The sequence below is a fragment of the Crotalus tigris genome, unplaced genomic scaffold, assembly GCF_016545835.1.
Source record: "Crotalus tigris isolate CLP2741 ecotype Arizona unplaced genomic scaffold, ASM1654583v1 scf7180000018223.614484, whole genome shotgun sequence".
In the NCBI taxonomy this organism is placed as follows: domain Eukaryota; kingdom Metazoa; phylum Chordata; class Lepidosauria; order Squamata; family Viperidae; genus Crotalus; species Crotalus tigris.
In genome coordinates, this window is record NW_024096890.1 from 441,072 (window position 1) to 459,289 (window position 18,218).

At 41.1% G+C, this 18,218-nt stretch overlaps 1 protein-coding gene across 10 annotated transcripts in view; it reads left to right on the plus strand.

Annotated features, from left to right (window-relative positions):
* Nucleotides 1-18,218, plus strand: part of TRPM8 (transient receptor potential cation channel subfamily M member 8) — a 380,488-nt gene that overhangs the window by 317,121 nt on the left and 45,149 nt on the right. For 9 of the 10 annotated variants that reach the window (XM_039349049.1, XM_039349050.1, XM_039349047.1 and 6 more), the window contains 2 exons: nt 9,598-9,775; nt 10,717-10,907. In XM_039349049.1, coding sequence (XP_039204983.1) covers nt 9,598-9,775; nt 10,717-10,907 — 369 coding nt within the window. Of the gene's footprint in view, nt 1-9,597; nt 9,776-10,716; nt 10,908-18,218 lie in introns of those variants that run through there. The other variant, XR_005557389.1, reaches the window with a different exon arrangement.

The window sequence follows — 18,218 nt, forward strand, 5'->3', positions numbered from 1 at the left end:
TTGGTGACCCCTGTGAAATGGTCATTCGACCCCAAATGGGGTCGCGACCCACAGGTTGAGAACCGTTGGTCTAGAATATGTGGGACAGTCAGTCCTGATAAGGGTAGTTGATGAGTGGAGCACCACCAACAAAAGTTCTGCCACGTGGCATCGTAGATGCAGTTAGTAGCCAGCCTACGGGATGCCTGAATTACGTCAATGACCCCTGGTGAACAGGACTCCTGGGATAAGAGCCGGCGTTCAAGTGCCAAACGGCTAACTGGAGCCACTGAGGGTCCGGGTTAGTCAGATCCCCCTGGGTCAGTGATATTCGGTCTGGAGGGATTTTCCAAGGGCGCGATTGGGAAAGACCGACTAGGTCTGCAAGCCAAGATCTCTGCAGCCAGAAAGGAGCTACCAAGAGAATCTCTGCCCTCTTCTGCAGAAGCTTGCGGATGGTCGCTTGGAGAAGGGGCAGAGGGGGAAAGGCATATAGTAGGGAAAGGCATATAGTAGGCCATCTGGCCATGGAGCCCGAAGGGCATCTACTCTCTCTGCCCCCTGAACTGGGAAGCGCGAAAAGAACCACGGGAGTTGCGTGTTCGTCTTGGAGGCAAACAGATCTATGATGGGAAGACCAAATCTGTGGGTGATTTCCCTGAATAACCTCGGGTGCAGATGCCATTCCGAGTGGTCCACAGTTGACCTGCTCAGGAAGTCTGCTCTCTTGTTTGCCTCTCCTGAGATGTGGTCTGCCCTGAGCGAGGCGAGGTTGGTCTCTGCCCAGGAGCCCAGGTGCTGGGCTTTGGTCAGGAGTGCACGGGATCGGGTGCCCCCCTGCCGGTTCACATGGGCCTTTGCCGCCACATTGTCCATGAGGACGAGTACGTGTTGTTTCGCTATGCTGTGGCGAAAGTGGCAAAGATATATGGCCCTGAGTTCCAGCCAATTGATATTGTGTCTCAGGTCCGACCGAGACCACTGTCCTTTGGCCCATTGTGACTGATAGTGTACTCCCCAACCAAACAGACTGACATCCGTTGTAATCGTGAGCCACCAGGGCTCCTTGAAAAGGGACCCCACCATCTGAGTGAACGTAGGACCTGTGGTGGAATCCTTACCTCTCGGGTGGAACTGCTGGTCCCCTGCCTCTGACAGGGAAGCAGAAACCATTGAAGGGACCACGAGGGTAACCTGGCCCAGGGGACGATCAAGATACTTGATATCAGTTTTCCCAAAAGCTGGGAAAGACCAGAGGGTGACAGACTCTTTTCTCTGCAGACTCTGAGAATCAGGTCCCGAATACTGTCCCTGTGTTCCTGGGACAGATAAATCCAACACTCTAACGTGTCTATTACGGCCCCCAGATGGAGCAATCTGGTCGATGGGACTGTCTGACTTTTCTTGAAATTGAGCAAAAAGCCGTGACTCTGTAGGACTCCAATCACCAGTCTCAGGTCTGTCAGGGCCCCCCGTGGGGAGGATGACTGTATTAAGATGTCATCCAGGTAGCATTGCACCCAAACCAGCATCAATCTCAGGTGTGCTGCAAGAACTGCAGAACCTTGGAAAAGACCCTTGGGGCCGACGACAGACCGAATGGAAGTGCCCTGTACTGGTAATGATGCCCCATGTAGCAGAACCTGAGAAACTGGCGATGGCCAGGAATGATGGGAATGTGAAGATATGCCTCTGTGAGGTCCACAGAAGTGAGGAAGTCCCCCTTTTGGATGCTGCCTAGAATGGATTGAAGTGTTTGAATTTTGAACCTTCGGTATGCCAGATAAAGGTTCAGATGTTTTAGGTCTAAGATTGTCCTCCATCCTCCCGAGGTCTTGGGGACTACAAAGAGAATGGAGTAGAATCTGCGACCTCGTTGAGCCACAGGCACTGGTTCTATGGCTCTGATACCTAATAAGTGACAGATGGCCTCCTGCATGAGACCTCTCCTTAGGGACTTTTTTGATTGGGGACAAGAAATGAACTGTCTTGGTGGACTGGAAATGAATTCCAGATACAGGCTGTGACGAATAGTGTCCAGGACCCAGGAGTCTGTGGTAGTGATCTCCCATTGAGTGACAAAGAGGGAAAGCCTTCCCCCTATGGGAGGGTCCACTGGGGAATCACTTCCTGCGGAAGGGACGTCCCCTGCCTCAAAAGGGCTGTTTGGACTGGAATTGCTGTCTGGGCTGTGGGGCCGGTCTGTCAACTGGAGGGTCCTGCCTGGGAGTGAAGGGTCGAGAAGGTTGTGTGGTTGGAGGAGTAGTGGCAGACCGAAAGAACTGTCTATGAGTGTAAGGGGTAGACCGCTTAATAAGGTGGGCCAGAATCTTCTTTTTATCCTTGTTCTCGGTCAGAAATGGGGCTAAGGCATCCCCGAATAATTTACTACCTTGGTATGGGGCTGCTGCCAGATGCCACTTGGACTTGATGTCTGCCTGCCAGTATCTTAGCTATAGCATGCGCCGGTCTGTCACGTTGGATGCCAAAGATCTGGAGGAAAACCGTGCAGCGTGTAGAGTTGCATTGGAAGTGTATTCTGTCATGGCTACTAACTTGCTCAGGTCCTGATGTGTGCAAACATTGTCCAGGGGAATCCTGGCCTGTAGCTGACAAAGCCAGATGAGGGCGGATCTAGTGAAGAAGGAGGCTGAAGTGGACGCCCTGATAGACCAAGCCGCCGCCTGGTATGCCCTTCTAAAAGCCATTTCTGATCTGCGTTCCTCAGATTTTAAGGCCTCTGCCATATCCCCCAAAATAGTGGAAGGGGAGAATAGGTGAGACAGGGGCTCATCCACTGTGGGAACATTCAATGCCTCATCTAATGCTGAGGCCACGCTAAACAACTTCTTATCATTCCCACTTGGAAGAGGGAAGGTACCCGGGGAAGCCCATTGTTTCTTAACTGTGTTGAGGAACAAAGCTGGACATGGAACATGGTGCTGAGTGACCACCAGTTCAATGAAGACGGGGTCTGCCTCTGAATCCGTTGTAGAAGCGGCTGGAGCGGACCGGTCTGGTCCCATGTGTGCAGCAGAGCTAGCCTTGCGAAGCAGGGGAAGAAAAAGGGATGGATTAAATAGCCCTCCAAATGGGGGTGGATCCGGTGCCAGTTCCTCCTCCTCTGACCATGAGGCGTCAAGCGCCTGATCCTGCTCTGGAGTCAATGAGACCCCGCTAAAAGAAGAATGAGAAGGGAAGGGAGGGTCATGAGAACTGTGATGACTGGATGCGAGAGAGGAAGGGAAAGCACGGATTCCACTCTGGGCACCAATGGAGTCCTGACCACAAGGGCCCGCTCCATTGCCTGAGCCACCAGGATCTGGATACTATCATACAAAGGTGGAAGGGGGGACTCCCCCTGCGGCCGTGGGTGTAAAGGTGGTCTCTGGGGCCTGCTGGGCCCGAGGAGTAGTGGGAGACCTGAATGTATGTGCCTCAGGTACCACATCGCCTAGGCCATAAGAGGTGGAAGGTTCTGCCGGTGCCCAGACTTCCTGAGGAGAAGAAGAAAGACCTAGAGGCAGATAAAAAAAGGTGGACTCAGTCTGAGCAGTCTCAGCCCTGGCCTGTTTCTGAGCCTTTGAAAACTTTTTCCAATGCCTGGTGTCTCCTGCTGGCCTGTTTTTCAGCCAATTTGGAGGTCCCCCCCCCCCAGAGGCAACTTTGGGTTTGACCTTGGCTGCGATCCTACCAGCGGCCTCTTGGGAAGGAGATCTGTGCCTTTTCTGGACTGAAGAGGAAGGAGAGGCAGCCCTGGATTGGGAAGCCGTGTTATCCTCCATGCTGGTATGAAATCTTCAGGTGCACGAGAGGGTGCACCTGGGAAAGGGATCAATTGGCTAATAAGGGTGTAGGGCAAAGGCTGGAATTAGGTTGCCCTACCCTCCCAGTCACTGAACCAGTGGTATCCAAAGAACTGTTTCTACTTGGAGCCATTATGACTTCCACTGAAAAGTGGATTACGGTCTGCTAATGAGGCTTGCTGTGTTGCCAGGCCAGCAATATAAAAGCAACAGTACAGTATCAGAGGCTAGGAACTACTGTAGTAATCAGCAAGCCAAGAGGTGACCAGGACTTGAGACACCAGGAGGCCCAATAAAAGGTCTTGGACCTATGCCAAGGATAAAAGGATAAATTCCAAATACCAGAAGGGGAATCTCCAAGGATGACCTGAGAGAATTCCCCCCCCCCAGACAAACCTTGGCTGTTACAATCAGGGAAGGCCTTGCCAAGAGAGGCCTCAGTGAGGCCTAATTGGAAGACTAGACTTCCACAATGGCGGCCTTGGAAGCAAACCGAAGCTTCTAAGATGGTGGCTGTGGACTGCGGGGCCTCTGTGCAGTTTTAGGCCTGCACTGAGGGCGAATGAGAACCCAGCGGCTTAGAGAGAAAGTGCTGAAATAGGTGGAAAAGGTCTTTTTCACCCCCCCCCACCTTCCCTTGCAATCAGCAAGGCTGAGACCATGTGGTCATAAAATGGCAGCCGCGACTCACTGCGATCAACCCCTTCAGTTTCGAAGTAGTTGGTAGTCACCTGGCCTGTCGTGCGTTTCTCGGGGGAAAATGGGGCTGAAAACGCCCTCCCCAGCTGATCATGGGCGTTTTAGACGAATCGCCTCCAGAGCGATCAGAAACGCATCAGGACAATCCGAGGCCCTTGCGGCCTCCATGAGTCAAACCGGGCTCTTTAAGGCCATCGGAGCTGCAGCCACAAGCTCCAACATCAGAGGAGAGTTGGTGGGAATGGGGGGGGGGAAATTTGGAAGGGGGCTGGAAAGAAGAGAGGATGGAAAAGACCCCCCCTTTTCCAGACCAAAAATGAATGGGGGGAGGGGGGTAATTTAGAAAGAAAATGGAGTTCTCCGTTTGAAACTGAAACCCAATGGGGATAAGTAAGGAATAGTCCTCTAGAGGAGCGCTGGTCCCAGCGCTACTCAGGGGACTAAAAGTCAAAGGGATTTTTGCAATTTAAAGATAGTAAAGTTTAATGGATAATCCACTAATAGGTAACTACCTGCCTGTGAGCCAGACCTGCCCATCTGTTCATGGGCAAGATCAAGTCGAGACTGGGAAAACAGGCCCAGGACAGGCGTGGCAAGTTTGGCTGACTTGATCTGATTGGGCAGGAGGATTAAGTTAACCCATTAGTGGATTATCCATCTCCAGCGCTGGAGAAACTCTAGAACCCAAAACCAATCACAAATTCCAAGAAAGCAAATCAAACAATGAGGTAAGCAGAAATGAAAAAAAGAACTCAAACAACAACCAGGAGACACAGGGAACACCCCCATGGATAGGCATAAAAATCTTAAATGCTTATACACAAACGCTCAAAGCTTGGGGAACAAACAGGGTGAACTAGAAGCAATAGTACATGAGGGAGGGTATGACATAGTTGGCATAACAAAAACCTGATGGGGCAAAACCCATGAATGAAATGGACAGATGGATGGATACAAATTGTTCAAAAGAAACAGGTCTATAAAAAGAGGAGGGGGAGTTGCACTATATATAAGAGAACACTACATATCTGCAGAAATGCATATGACCCAAGACAAAATCTCTCCAGAAAGTATATGGGTCAATATAAAAAAAAAAACCAAAAGTGACATTGCATAGGTGTTTATTGCAAGCCACCCAACCAACCAGAGGAAATAGACGAACACTTTGCCAACTAACTAACAAATGCATTTAGGAAGCACACCACAGTAGTAATGGGAGACTTCAACTACCTAGATATCAACTAGGAGACAAACTCTGCAGTGAGCAGGAGATCAAGCAGATTCCTAACCAACCTAGCCAACAACTTTGTCACTCAAAAGGTGGAGGAGGGAACTAGACGTAAAGCTATACTGGACAAATAGAGAAGAAGTGATAAGGGGAATCAAAATTACTGGAACCCTGGGTGAAAGTGACCACGTTATACCAGAATTTAAAATAATGCAAACACCAGCAATAGAAAACAATCCAACCAAGGTCCCAAACTTCAAAAAAGCCAACTTTAACAAACTAAGGGGAAAACAACCCAGGAAGCATGGGAAACCCTGAAAAATGTGATCACAAAAGACCAGACCAGCACAATACCACTGAGAAAGAAAAACAAGAAATCCAAGAAGAAACCAGCATGGCTGCACAAAGAACTCACTAACAAACTAAAAGACAAAAAGATAAATACAAAAAATGGAAAGAGAGGCACATAACTAAAGCTGATTACCAGCAGACAGCCAGAGCATGCAAAGACAAAGTCAGGAAAGCAAAGGCTCAGAACGAACAAAGGCTAGCAACAGAAATCAAGAACAATAAAAAAGCTTCTCCCAACATATTAACAACAAGAAAAAAATCAAGGAAACTGTAGGCCCACTAAAGTGAGAAGATGGCAAAGAAATTACAGGCAACAGGGAAAAAGCAGAACTGCTTAACTTATACTTTGTATCAGTCTTCACACAAAAAGAAACTATAGCCCAACACATAAAAAAAACCCAACACTGCAAAAGACATACTAGAAACAAAAATTAAAATAAGCAAGAAAATAGTAAGGGAACACCTATCCAACCTTGACGAATATAAATCACTGGGACCTGATAGGCTACATCACAGAGTTCTGAAAGAGCTGGCAGAGGATATCTCAGAACCATTGCATCACATCCTCCATAAATCATGGAGCATCGGGAAAGTACCAGAGGATTGGAAAAGGGCTGATGTGGCCCCCATCTTCAAGAAAGAGAAAAAAATGGACCCAGGAAACTACAGACCAATCAGCTTAACATAAATACCTGGGAAAATGTGAAAAGATTATCAAAAAACAGATCTGCAAACAACTAATAGCCAGCACGGGCTAGATCATGCCAAACCAATCTCATCTCATTTTTCGATAAAGTGACTAAACTAGTAGACCAGTAAAACTCAGTGGACATAGTAAACTTGAACTTCAGTAAGGCATTTGACAAGGAAGACCACAACCTACTCCTTGGTAAACTAAGAAAAGGTGGAATAGACAACATCTCTACCAGATAGATCTGTAACTGGCTAACAAACCGTACTCAACAAGAAGTCCTCAAGGCACTACATCCACATGTAGAGAAGTAAGTAGTGGGGTACCACAAGGTTCCCTCTTAGGCCCAATACTCTTCAATATCTTCAATGACTTAGATGAGAGAATAGAAGGGGAATTCATCAAATTTGCAGATGAAACCAAACTAGCAGGAATAGCCAACACCCCAGAAGACAAACACAGGATCCAAAAAGATCTTGACCAACTTGAACAATGGGCCCTATCCAACAAAATGAGTTTCAATGTGGAGAAAAGCAAAGTCTTATATTTAGGCAGGAAAAACCAAAGGCACAAATATAGATTAGGCGAGATCTGGCTCAAAAACAGTAACTGTGAGAGGGACCTTGGAGTCCTAGCGGATGATCACTTGACTATGAGCCAGCAGTGTGCAGTAGCAACCAAAAAAGCTAACAAAATCCTGGGTTGTATAAACAAAGATATAGAATCAAGATCAAGTACTATTACCACTTTATAAAACCCTAGTAAGACCACACCTAGAATACTGCAGCCATTTTGGTCACCATACCACAAAAAAGATGTTGAGAGTTTGGAAAAATCAAAGAAGAGCAACTAAGACAGTGGTTCTCAACCTGTGGGTCGGGACCCCATTTGTGGTCGAACAACCATTTCATGGGGGTCGCCAAACAAGGCTGTCTGCCATTTTTTCCCCCTTTTCTTTGGCCACGCCCCTGGCACCCGGTGATGTATAAGTGGTTGGGGGTCACCACAACATGGGGAACTGTATTATGGGGTCGCGGCATTAGAAAGGTTGAGAACCACTGAACTAAGATGATCAGGGGCCTGGAAACTAAAACATATGAAGAACGGCTACAGGATTTGGGTCTGGCTAGTCTAAGGAAAAGAAGAAATAAGGGAGACATGATAGCAGTGTTCCAGTATCTGAGGGGCTACCACAAGGCAGAGGGGGCCAGGTTGTTCACCAAAGCATCAGATGGAAGGACGAGAAACAACAGTTGGAAACTGACCAAAGAGAGAAGCAACTAAGGAGAAATTTTCTGACAGCTGGAGATTTTTAAGAAGAGACTGGATATCCACCTGTCTGAGAAGATATAGGTTCTCCTTCTCAAGTAGAGGGCTGGACTAGAAGACCTCCAAGGTCCCTTCCAGTTCTATTCTATTCTAATTCTATTCTAAAAGAGACCTTCAAGTTCTAATAATATCTCAAGATTTAAAATGGACACCTAACATCAAATATGTCATCAAAAAAGCACAATAATGTTCTTCTTGCACCAACTGAGAAAGCTCAGACTGCCCAAAGAGCTGCTGATACAGTTCTACAAAGGAGTTATTGAGTTTATTGTTTGCACCTCTATTACTCTCTGGTTTGGCACTGCAATCAAACATCTGTTTGATTGCAGTTTAGACACAGATTTCAACAGATAGTTAGAACTGAAAAAAAATGCTACTAGCCTGTCTTCCATTGAGAACTTGTATACTGCATGAGGAAGAAAGAAGGCTGTGAAAATATATACCGTATAGACCCCTCATATCCTGGACATAAGCTGTTTCAACTTCTTCCCTCAAAATGACACTATAGGGCATTGCACACCAGAACAACTAGACAGAAGGACAGTTTTTTCCTCCATGCCATTACTCTATTAAACAACTAATTCCTACAACACTGTCAAACTACTTAGTAAGACTGTATTATTATTATTATTCTCCTCATCTTTCCTATTACCTATCTCATTATCTGCTTATGACTATAACTTTGTTGCTTGTATCTTACAATTTATATTGTTTTATTTAGTATCCTAATATGGTTTATGTTTTTTGCTTATTTAGTATCCTATGACTATTACTAAGTGTTGTATCTTATGATTTATGATTAATGAATTTTTATGTTGATTATGATCATGATTTATTACCTACTGTTTGTGTGTCCAACCACACTTGACCAATAATTAATTCTAATTCTAATAAACCACTTTGCTGCAAATTCCATTTCTTTTGAATGTGGTCTATGTGTGATATAATGATGCATGTATAAAAGGGGCAGGGTTTATATCATGATAGCCTGCTAACTCATTTAACCACTCTTATGGATGCTATTGGATAGAGAAATTTATTTATTATATTTTTATCCTGCCTTTATTACTTTATAAGTAACTCAAGGCAGTGAACATATCTAATATTTCTCCCTCCTATTTTCCCCATAACAGTAACTCTGTGAAGTGAATTGAGTTGAGAGAGAGTGACTGGCTCAATTTCTGAATTTCCATGCCCAAGGCAGGACTAGAATTCACTGTCTCCTGTTTTCTGGATTAAATTCTTAATTATTTATTAGTTTTTCATTTTTCTTATAATGACTGCTTTATTATATTTGGGTTTTTTCCTGTATATTTTGAATAGCATTGTATTTTGTTGTAAGTCTCCAGGAATCAGAAAGATTAGGTGTAATACAAATTTAATATATAATAATTATTATTGCTGTTTTTCTGTACTAAAATCATGTACTACCAATAGACCAATAACTTTGTATTAAAGTATATCAGTTCTTCTGATAATTTAATATTGTTTTATATTTCTTCCCTTTATTATAGGAACTACATACGATTTTGATCACTGTACCATCCTTGGAAATGAATCCAAGCCTCTGTGTGTAGAAGTGGATTCCAATAACCTCCCTCGTTTCCCTGAGTGGATTACTATTCCATTAGTGTGCATCTACATGCTGTCCACCAATATCCTCTTAGTTAATTTATTAATAGCCATGTTTGGGTATGTTTCAGGTTGGAGTGCTTCCCACTTCCAAAAGACAACATTGCTGGCTTTTAAAGTCTTCCTCAAACTGAGTTCCATTGCTCTTTAATTTAATTATTTGTTTTTTTGTAAGTGAATAAGCTACATTTGTTCATTCTAATCAGCTTCATGTTTTTGCTGATGTGAAAAGCATAATTTCAAATCACGTTATTACATTCATCTTTTTATTGCATACTAATATTAGGACATAAATAGATCAATAGAAATAGCAATACTATTTTTAATTAGTAGAATAGTATCAAAAGCATCAAATTTCAAAATAAATCTCATCCCATTTTAAAATACAGTATTTACTTGTCTCATTCCTGTACTTTGCACAGAAGTATCAAGTTAAAGAAGAAGAAACATAATATAATTACATTTTAAAAACTCCTAGAAAGTTAATATAAACAGGACAACATACTTTTAGCTTTTTAAATTTCCCTGGAAAGAACAATATAGCTGAAACAAATGCAAGGGAATATTGCAGGCCTGATGAAATATTATTAACGCTCACATTTGATGTAGTAGGAAATTTGTTAGTAAGTGGAGTACTTCTATGCAAATTAAATGTGAACTACAATATGTACCTATGCTAATACAATAAAATATATGGAAAAGGGGTTTTGATATGAATTGAATATGAAATACATGGTATTTTCTTGTTTCTGTTTCTTTTTGTTAATAAAGCAATAATAATCATTTATTAAACTTGTATGCTGCCCAACTCCCAACAACTTTGAGTGGCTCACATCAAACAAAGAAATTAAATAATATCAACAAAAGATAGCAAGTGACCAGATGGAAAGAAGCAAGGAGTCTCATTTGCCTTTGCCAAGGGCCTGGGTGAAAATTAGAACATTAAAACATTTTAAAGAAAAGATTATGGGACTAATCTCATGTGTTAATCTTTCCTTTAGATATACTGTTGGATCGGTTCAGGAGAATAATGACCAAGTATGGAAATTCCAACGCTACTTCTTGGTTCAAGAGTACTGTAGCCGTTTAGCTATACCATTTCCATTTGTCATCTTTGCCTATATCTACATGGTGATGAGGAAAATTTTTAAATGCTGTTGTAAAAATGAATATAGAGAATCATCCATTTGCTGTAAGTTATTTTCATCAGATACTAAATGGTAGAAGGGGAAACAAAATAAAGAGATTTATTTTATTAAAGAAAAAATTAAGATTCCTCAGATGATTGTTGCTATATTGGTATACTTTTATTATAAGGATGCATTTGAAAACAATATACTATATATATATATATATATATATATATATATATATATATATATATATATATATATATATATATATATATATATATATGCATACACAGCACATACATGCATACATCTGCCTTTTCTTGTGAAAAAACTAGGTGTGACCTTGGCCAGAATTTCAATGAAGTGGCTTGAGGGGGAAGTGAAGTTTTAAAGAAAGTGGGACTAGTTAGATTAGTGTTTCCATTAATTCCCTGTCTATGTTTATGTACATATACCCAGCACTTTTTAAACTGGATCTGTACATAACATAATGGATTTTATTTGCTCTTTCATAAAGCTACTATGTGAAAATCAGAGCTCACCTACTGTTCAGATATTCTCTTCGGTCTAAGGCACTGTGAGAATTCAGAGGTCTAGCTCAGTGGTGGGATTCAAATAATTTAACAACTGGTTCTCTGCATGGGGGAGGGGGGGCTGCTTGCCATGAGGCAGATGGGGGAGGAGGGAGCTGCCCTATGCACACCGCAATCATTTACCGTGCCGAAGAGCCCAAGGAGCCAGGCCAACCACGACTGACACCCATTGCGCCTCGTCTATTCGGTAGTGATTTCTCCACTTTCTCCTTCCTCCTCCTCCTTTGAACAGCCCTTTGCTCCCATTGCTGCTTTTTCAGTCCCAGAGTTTTGTCTGGAGCATGTGCAGGTCTTTGGAAATGAAGCCTCACAGTGATCAGATGGAGTGGGAACCATTCCCTTCGCTTTTGGACCGGCTCCGAAATGGGCTGGAAGGAGTAGCTTAAGGACTCCAATCTGGCTTTGCAGCAAACAAGGGATTGGAGGCACATGAATGCACACTAGTCTGGCATCTTAAAAACCAGTCCCCCCCCCCCCCCATGCTGGATTTCTGGCTGCCATACTGTTTAACATTCTTTAAAGTTTACTTGATGCAGAATGGGCCTCCAATCCCTTGTTTGCTGCAATCTGGCTTTGCAGCAAGCAATGAGGTTGGAAGCACGTGAACACACACTAGTCTGGTGTCTCAAAAATTTTTTTTTTCCCCCGCTCCTGGATTTTCATTGCCAGACTGTTTAACTTTCTTTAAAGTTTACTTGATGCAGAATCAGTGGTGGGATTCAGCCAATTCGCACCACTTCAGCAGAACTGGTAGCTAATTTTTTGTTGCCCAGGCCTAGAATAGACTTCCAGAAGTGGCATCCACAGAGAACTGGTTGTTCACATATTTGAATCCCACCACTGTGCAGAATGCGGATCCTTCCCATTCTGCATCAAGTAAACTTTAAGAAAGTTTAACACTGTGGCAGCAAAAATCCAGGAGCAGAGGAAAAAATCCCGGTGTCACTTACAGAGAAGGATTTTTGCTGCCAGACTGTTTAACTTTCCTTAAAGTTTATTTGATGCAGAATGGGAAAGATCTGCATTCTGCATCAAGTACATTTTAAAGGAAGTTAAACAGTCTGGCAGCGAAAATCCAGGAGCGGGGAAAAAACCCTGGCTTTTTTTAGACACCAGACCAGAGTGCATACACATGCCTCCAATCCCCTTGCTTGCTGCAAAGCCAGATTACAGCAAGCATGGGATTGGAGGCACCTGAATGCATGCTAGTCTGGCCATTTTGGAGCCGATTCCCCAAACTTAAGAAAAAAATAAATATCGGTTCTGCCAAACTGGTGCAAATTGGCTGAATCCCACCACTGGTCTAGCTCCTCTGCAGGATAATTGAATGAATGCCCTTTGGGACCGCACTCCCAAGGCTTTATTTATTCATAAGAAAGTCAAAGACACTGAATGTTGGATCTCTGAATTATTTTCAAAACTTATCTCACTTTATGTTACTTTTAGTTGCTACCATTATTGCACTACTAAAACAGCATTTGTGGTTTGAATGTATTAATTTTTAGACATTAATACAGATAGAATAATATATCACTTTGCTTTCTTCAGCTTTGGATGACTTCAGGTAACAATTCTATATTCAGACATTTTCGCTGAATGATATTGCATGGCATGGTATGGTTTTCTGTCAATGTATGGCATGACAGCTCACATATCACAAGGATTAAGGTTTTATTTTATACAATCTGGAGCTCTAGGAGAAGTCATTTGTCTCTCACTAGTTGCCCAATTCAGGGGACCAACAGTTAAAACCACCAGGAGAATCACTTTTCTTTGACTCTATAGGACATATATATTGTAGCCGCTCATTCATAACATTTATGTCAGTGCAACTGAGAATTAAGGGGATACATATTCTATAATTATGGCTATAATTTACTGGTGAGGAATTCTATGTAAGAATTACTTCATTAATCATTCAAATCAATTAAATATAGTTCTGGGGACTGCTTCCCTCGAAAATAGTGTTTCTCTTAGTGCTGTTTCCAGGAATGAACAGTTTATTTGATTAATCTTGTCTTATGTCTTAGCTGCTCAATTTCTTTCTTTTTTAAAAATTGTTTTTATTGATTTTCTAATTTTACATTTAAATATTTGAAAAGCAACATGGTGGCTGAGTTGATCAATAATTCAATAACATACAAGTATATTTAGTACAGATCTCAAACTATTACATTAAATATTTCCTCTCTTTTCCTCTTGGTATTTACTGTCTCATATTTAAACTGATATAATTCTTATTACATCGACTAAATAAAAATAATTTTCTTACATTTATCAATAATTTTTAATCTATACATATCTCTGTTACTTTAACATTCAATCCTTTTAGACAATCAATGTCCTAATTAGTTTTTCCCAATTTTTAGTTTCCCATCAATAATCGAATTCAGCATCCAATATTTATAATTTCCAAATTTTAAATAACCCCAATTCTCTTTATCACAATTCACCACAATATCTAATGTTCAGGATACACATCTTATCTATTTGAATTCTCACCATCTTACATCAAGTAATTAATAATACAACATAACATTCTTATTTTCTAGTAATTTCCAAATATCTTAAATTTAGTAACCAAAATTTCTCTTATTTCAACATTTAATACTTCCTCTCTTTTTCTCTTAATATCCATTATCTCATATATAAGCTAATAGTTTTTATTATTACCACTAAGTAAAAACATATTTATTACATTCATCAATAATTTTAGCTTATATATATCTTAATTACCTTTACATTTAACCTTTATAAGTAAATCAAAGTTCAAATTTAACTGTTAATATTTATACTTCCAAGTTTTAAGTGACCAAAGTTTTCTTTATCTCAACTCATAACAATATCTAGTATTCAAAGTACACATCGTATCTATTTGAGTATATTCTATTTTAATTCTCACTGATAAGTCAAAGCCCCAATTTTCTTCAGTCTTATTGTAGCTTTCTTTCTTTGACAAATTGTCTTCCATGTCCGTGCTTTTGAGTCATCAAATAAATCTCCCTGTGTTGTTATGTATATTGTTTGATGTAGAAAAAGCCATCCGGTCGCCATTTTTTTCAGAGGACTAACAAATCATCTCTCTATTTTCCCATCTTGACATAGTTGTCCTGAACTGTTTATCTTCTCTTCAGTCTGTTTTTCTTCTTGGTCCTCCAGTTTCTTCTGGTTTAAATTTTCCCTTTTCCATGTTGTCAGTTCCTTTTCTGGGTTTTCCATTAACTGTGTTTGTTGATCAGTTGAATCTTCTGTCATAATATTTAATTGTTCCACTTTTTCTATTATATTCTATGTAGTTGATTTGAGTTTGAGTTTGTATATCTGGGGTGACATCTTGTTCTTATTTCATCAGTAGCTGTAAGAATAGTTTCATAAATTGCTTTTAACATAAAGAGAATCTGTTCCTGATCTTCATCCATATTCTCTTTGGAGTGTATTAAGTTAAAAGCTTTACAATCAGAGAATGGAAAAAAAATTTTTTTTCACTGAATATAAAATACAGCTGTGCTTCTCACAGCTGATATCTCAAGGTTGCAAAAGTGATATCTATAATCTGGGCTACTGGCCAAGTCTCTTAAGCAATAACAGGTTATAATATCAGGTTTAGCCACAAGATGTCACCCATACCATTTAGAGTTTACTCTTAAGTCCAAGTTTTTATAATCTTTTCAATTTTACTTCTTTTTTGTAAGTAAAAACCCAGATCTTCAGTAAAAATAAAAAGTCCACAAACTTTTAAAAAAATAAGATTCCAATTAGGATCAAGTTCTTCTTGCAACGTTTTAAATTCCCCTGGATAGTCAAGTGCGCCTGTTTTTAGAGGGAGGGATAGAATCTCCCTTCCCTCTCCACAGGGAGGAAAGTACCTTGAGCAGCTTATGCAGGTAATAAAGATAATTAGGATTTAAGAGAGGTAGATCTCACCCAGTCTGATCCGCGCTGCTTTAGAGTTGCCTAATGGTAAATGTGACTTCGGCTGTCTGCAGCCTAGTTACGAGCCATATTTCTATGGCTGGTCTTTCATCTGCCGGTTTGGAGGGCTGCCCTGGATCAAGCGGAAGGGCTACCGCCCTCCTGCGATCAAGTGAGGATCCCCTCCTTGCTGGTCGCCCCTACAGAGCAACTTTTGCCCCTTTCCAGGGTCCCCCAGCAAAGCAAAATTGGATGTGGAAAACGGAGCTCACCTTCCAAACGTCCATGGCGGCTGTGTCAGCAAACCAGAAGTCTTAGCTGCTCAGTTTCTACTTTACACCATAAACTTTTTTTATCATTCAGAAAAGAAGAAAATACTACTACATTTAAGATTTAAGATTTAAAATTCCTTGCATGGTTTCCCACCTGCAGGGAGGCAGATAAGAGGGCAAATAGCAAAAATAAGCATCATATAGTCCCAAAGTTACTTTTTCAAGAAGCAACTGGACTTTCTTGTTTTTCTTTGAAGATGTTTTGCTTCTCATTCAAAAAGCATCTTCAGCTCTGACTGGATGGTGGGGAATGGAAAGATTTATATTTCTTGTAGACAGCTGGTCATTTGCATTCTTTTAGAGAGTTGCTGAGGGCACTTGGAAGTTTATCTGTGTCCTCAAGGTCACCTAAGTGGTGCAAATGGCGTGTGGAACCTGCTTGGAACTGCTGAAAGGACTGTGTTGTAAACTGGAGATAGATGATGTCATATCCCTTCCCCTCTATTGAGAGAGGGCTATTCAATTTTGACATAGATGGCCTCTTTGACTCCTCTTTCAAACTAGCGGTCCTCTTAGTCCAAAATGTGGAATTTTAAGCATCATATACCGTAAGAGAAGACGTGGCAGAATCTGACAGGGGAGTTAAAAGAGGGATCAGCCTAGAATCCCTACATAACAGATAGCAGAGTAAGCCCAATCCCCCATGAATTCAGTTGACCCTTATCTAACTCCAAACAGGTGCTAACCGTTAGTTGAGAAGATTCCTATGCATAAGCTTTTTTTTAAAACCAATAAATTAATTACATTGGGCCTTCACTTGTGGACCTGGTCTTTTGCACCTGACACATCATGATGCAAACTCCCCTCCTTTTATATGTGTGATTGTGATATACAGTATATCACACACATAATACAGAGTTTACATTGTGACATCACATTATTTTGCCATTAAAAATAACTGCTGAATTCTGCAGATACCTCGCCTTATTAAGAGCAATTATGGACTTCCAATTTGCCATCATGGCCTCCACAGACACTGGAAGGCTAGCTCCGTCTTCCACGTTCGGTTTCGCTCCGCTGGGGACCCTGGTAAGGGTCGAGTTGCCCTGTAAGGGTGACAAGCAAAGAGGGAACACCCACTTGATCACAGGAGGGCAGTAGCCCTTCCGCTCGATCTGGGGCAGCCCTCCAAACCGGCAGACGAAAGACCAGCCATAGAAATATGGCTTGTCATTAGGCTATAGAAGCTGAAGTCAAACTTACCACCAGGCACTTCTAAAGCAGTATGGAGGAGACTGGGTGAGATCTGAACCTCTCTTCAATCTCAAGTATTTTTTCCCTATAAAAGCTACCCAAAGTATCTTCCCCCCTGTGAGAGGGAAGGGAACTTCTATCCCATCCTCTAAGAATAGCAGTGACTGACTATCCAGGGGAGTTAAAACACTGAAAGAATAACCTTAATCTAACTGTATTTATATGCCTCTAAATTTGGAGACCAAATGATTTCTTATCTTTACTGAAGACTTTGGTTATAAAAAAGAAATAAAATTGGAAAAAGGATTATAAAAATTTTGGACTTAAAAAATTTTAAATGGTATTGGTGACATTTTGTGGCCAAGTCTGATATTACAACTTGTTATTGTCTAAAGGAGACTTGGCTTGAAGCCCAGACTACAGAGAAGACTTTTTCAAACTTGACAAATATCAGCTGTGAGAAGCTCAGCTATGTCCTATACTCAGTTATAAAACTATTTTTATTCTCTGACTTTAAAATTCTCAACTTAACACACCATTAAGAGAATATAGTTGAAGAACAGGAACAGATTCTTTTTACGTTGAAAGCAATACATGAAACCATTCTTTCAGCTTGTGATGAAATAAGATGCTACAGAGAAGAACAAGATGTCAACCTAGATATACGAACCCAAATTTTGACTACAAGTAAAGAATCAACTACGCAGAAGATAACAGAAGAAGTGGAACAACTAAATACTATGACAGGACTCAACTGACCAACAAATACAGTCAATGGAAAATCCAGAAAAGGGACTGACAACACTGAAAATGGAAAAGACTTTCTATATAAACCAGAAGAAATTTGAGGAGCAAGAACAGACTGAAGGGGAGACAAACATATCAGAACAACTATGGGGATTTGGAATAATAGAGATGATTCGCTAGCCCTTCCCAAAAAAATGGCAACTGGATGGTCTCTCTTATTTCAAATAATATATATAACAACAGATATCTGATGACTTAAAAGCACTGACATGGAAGGCGAGCTGGGAAAGGAAGAAAGCCAGAATAAGGCTGAAGAAAATTGGGGTTTTGATTTACTAGAGAGGACTTTATATTACTAATTAAAATAGAATATACTCAAATAGACAAGATGTGTATCTTGAATACTACTAGATTTTGTTATGAATTGAGACAAAGAAAAGTTTTGTCACTTAAAACTTGGAAGTATAAATGTTAAAAATTAAATTTGAATATTGATGAGAAATTAAAAATTGGGGAAAACAAATAAATAGGATATTGATTGTCTACAAAGATTGAATGTCAAAGTAATTAAGATATGTACAAGATAAAAATT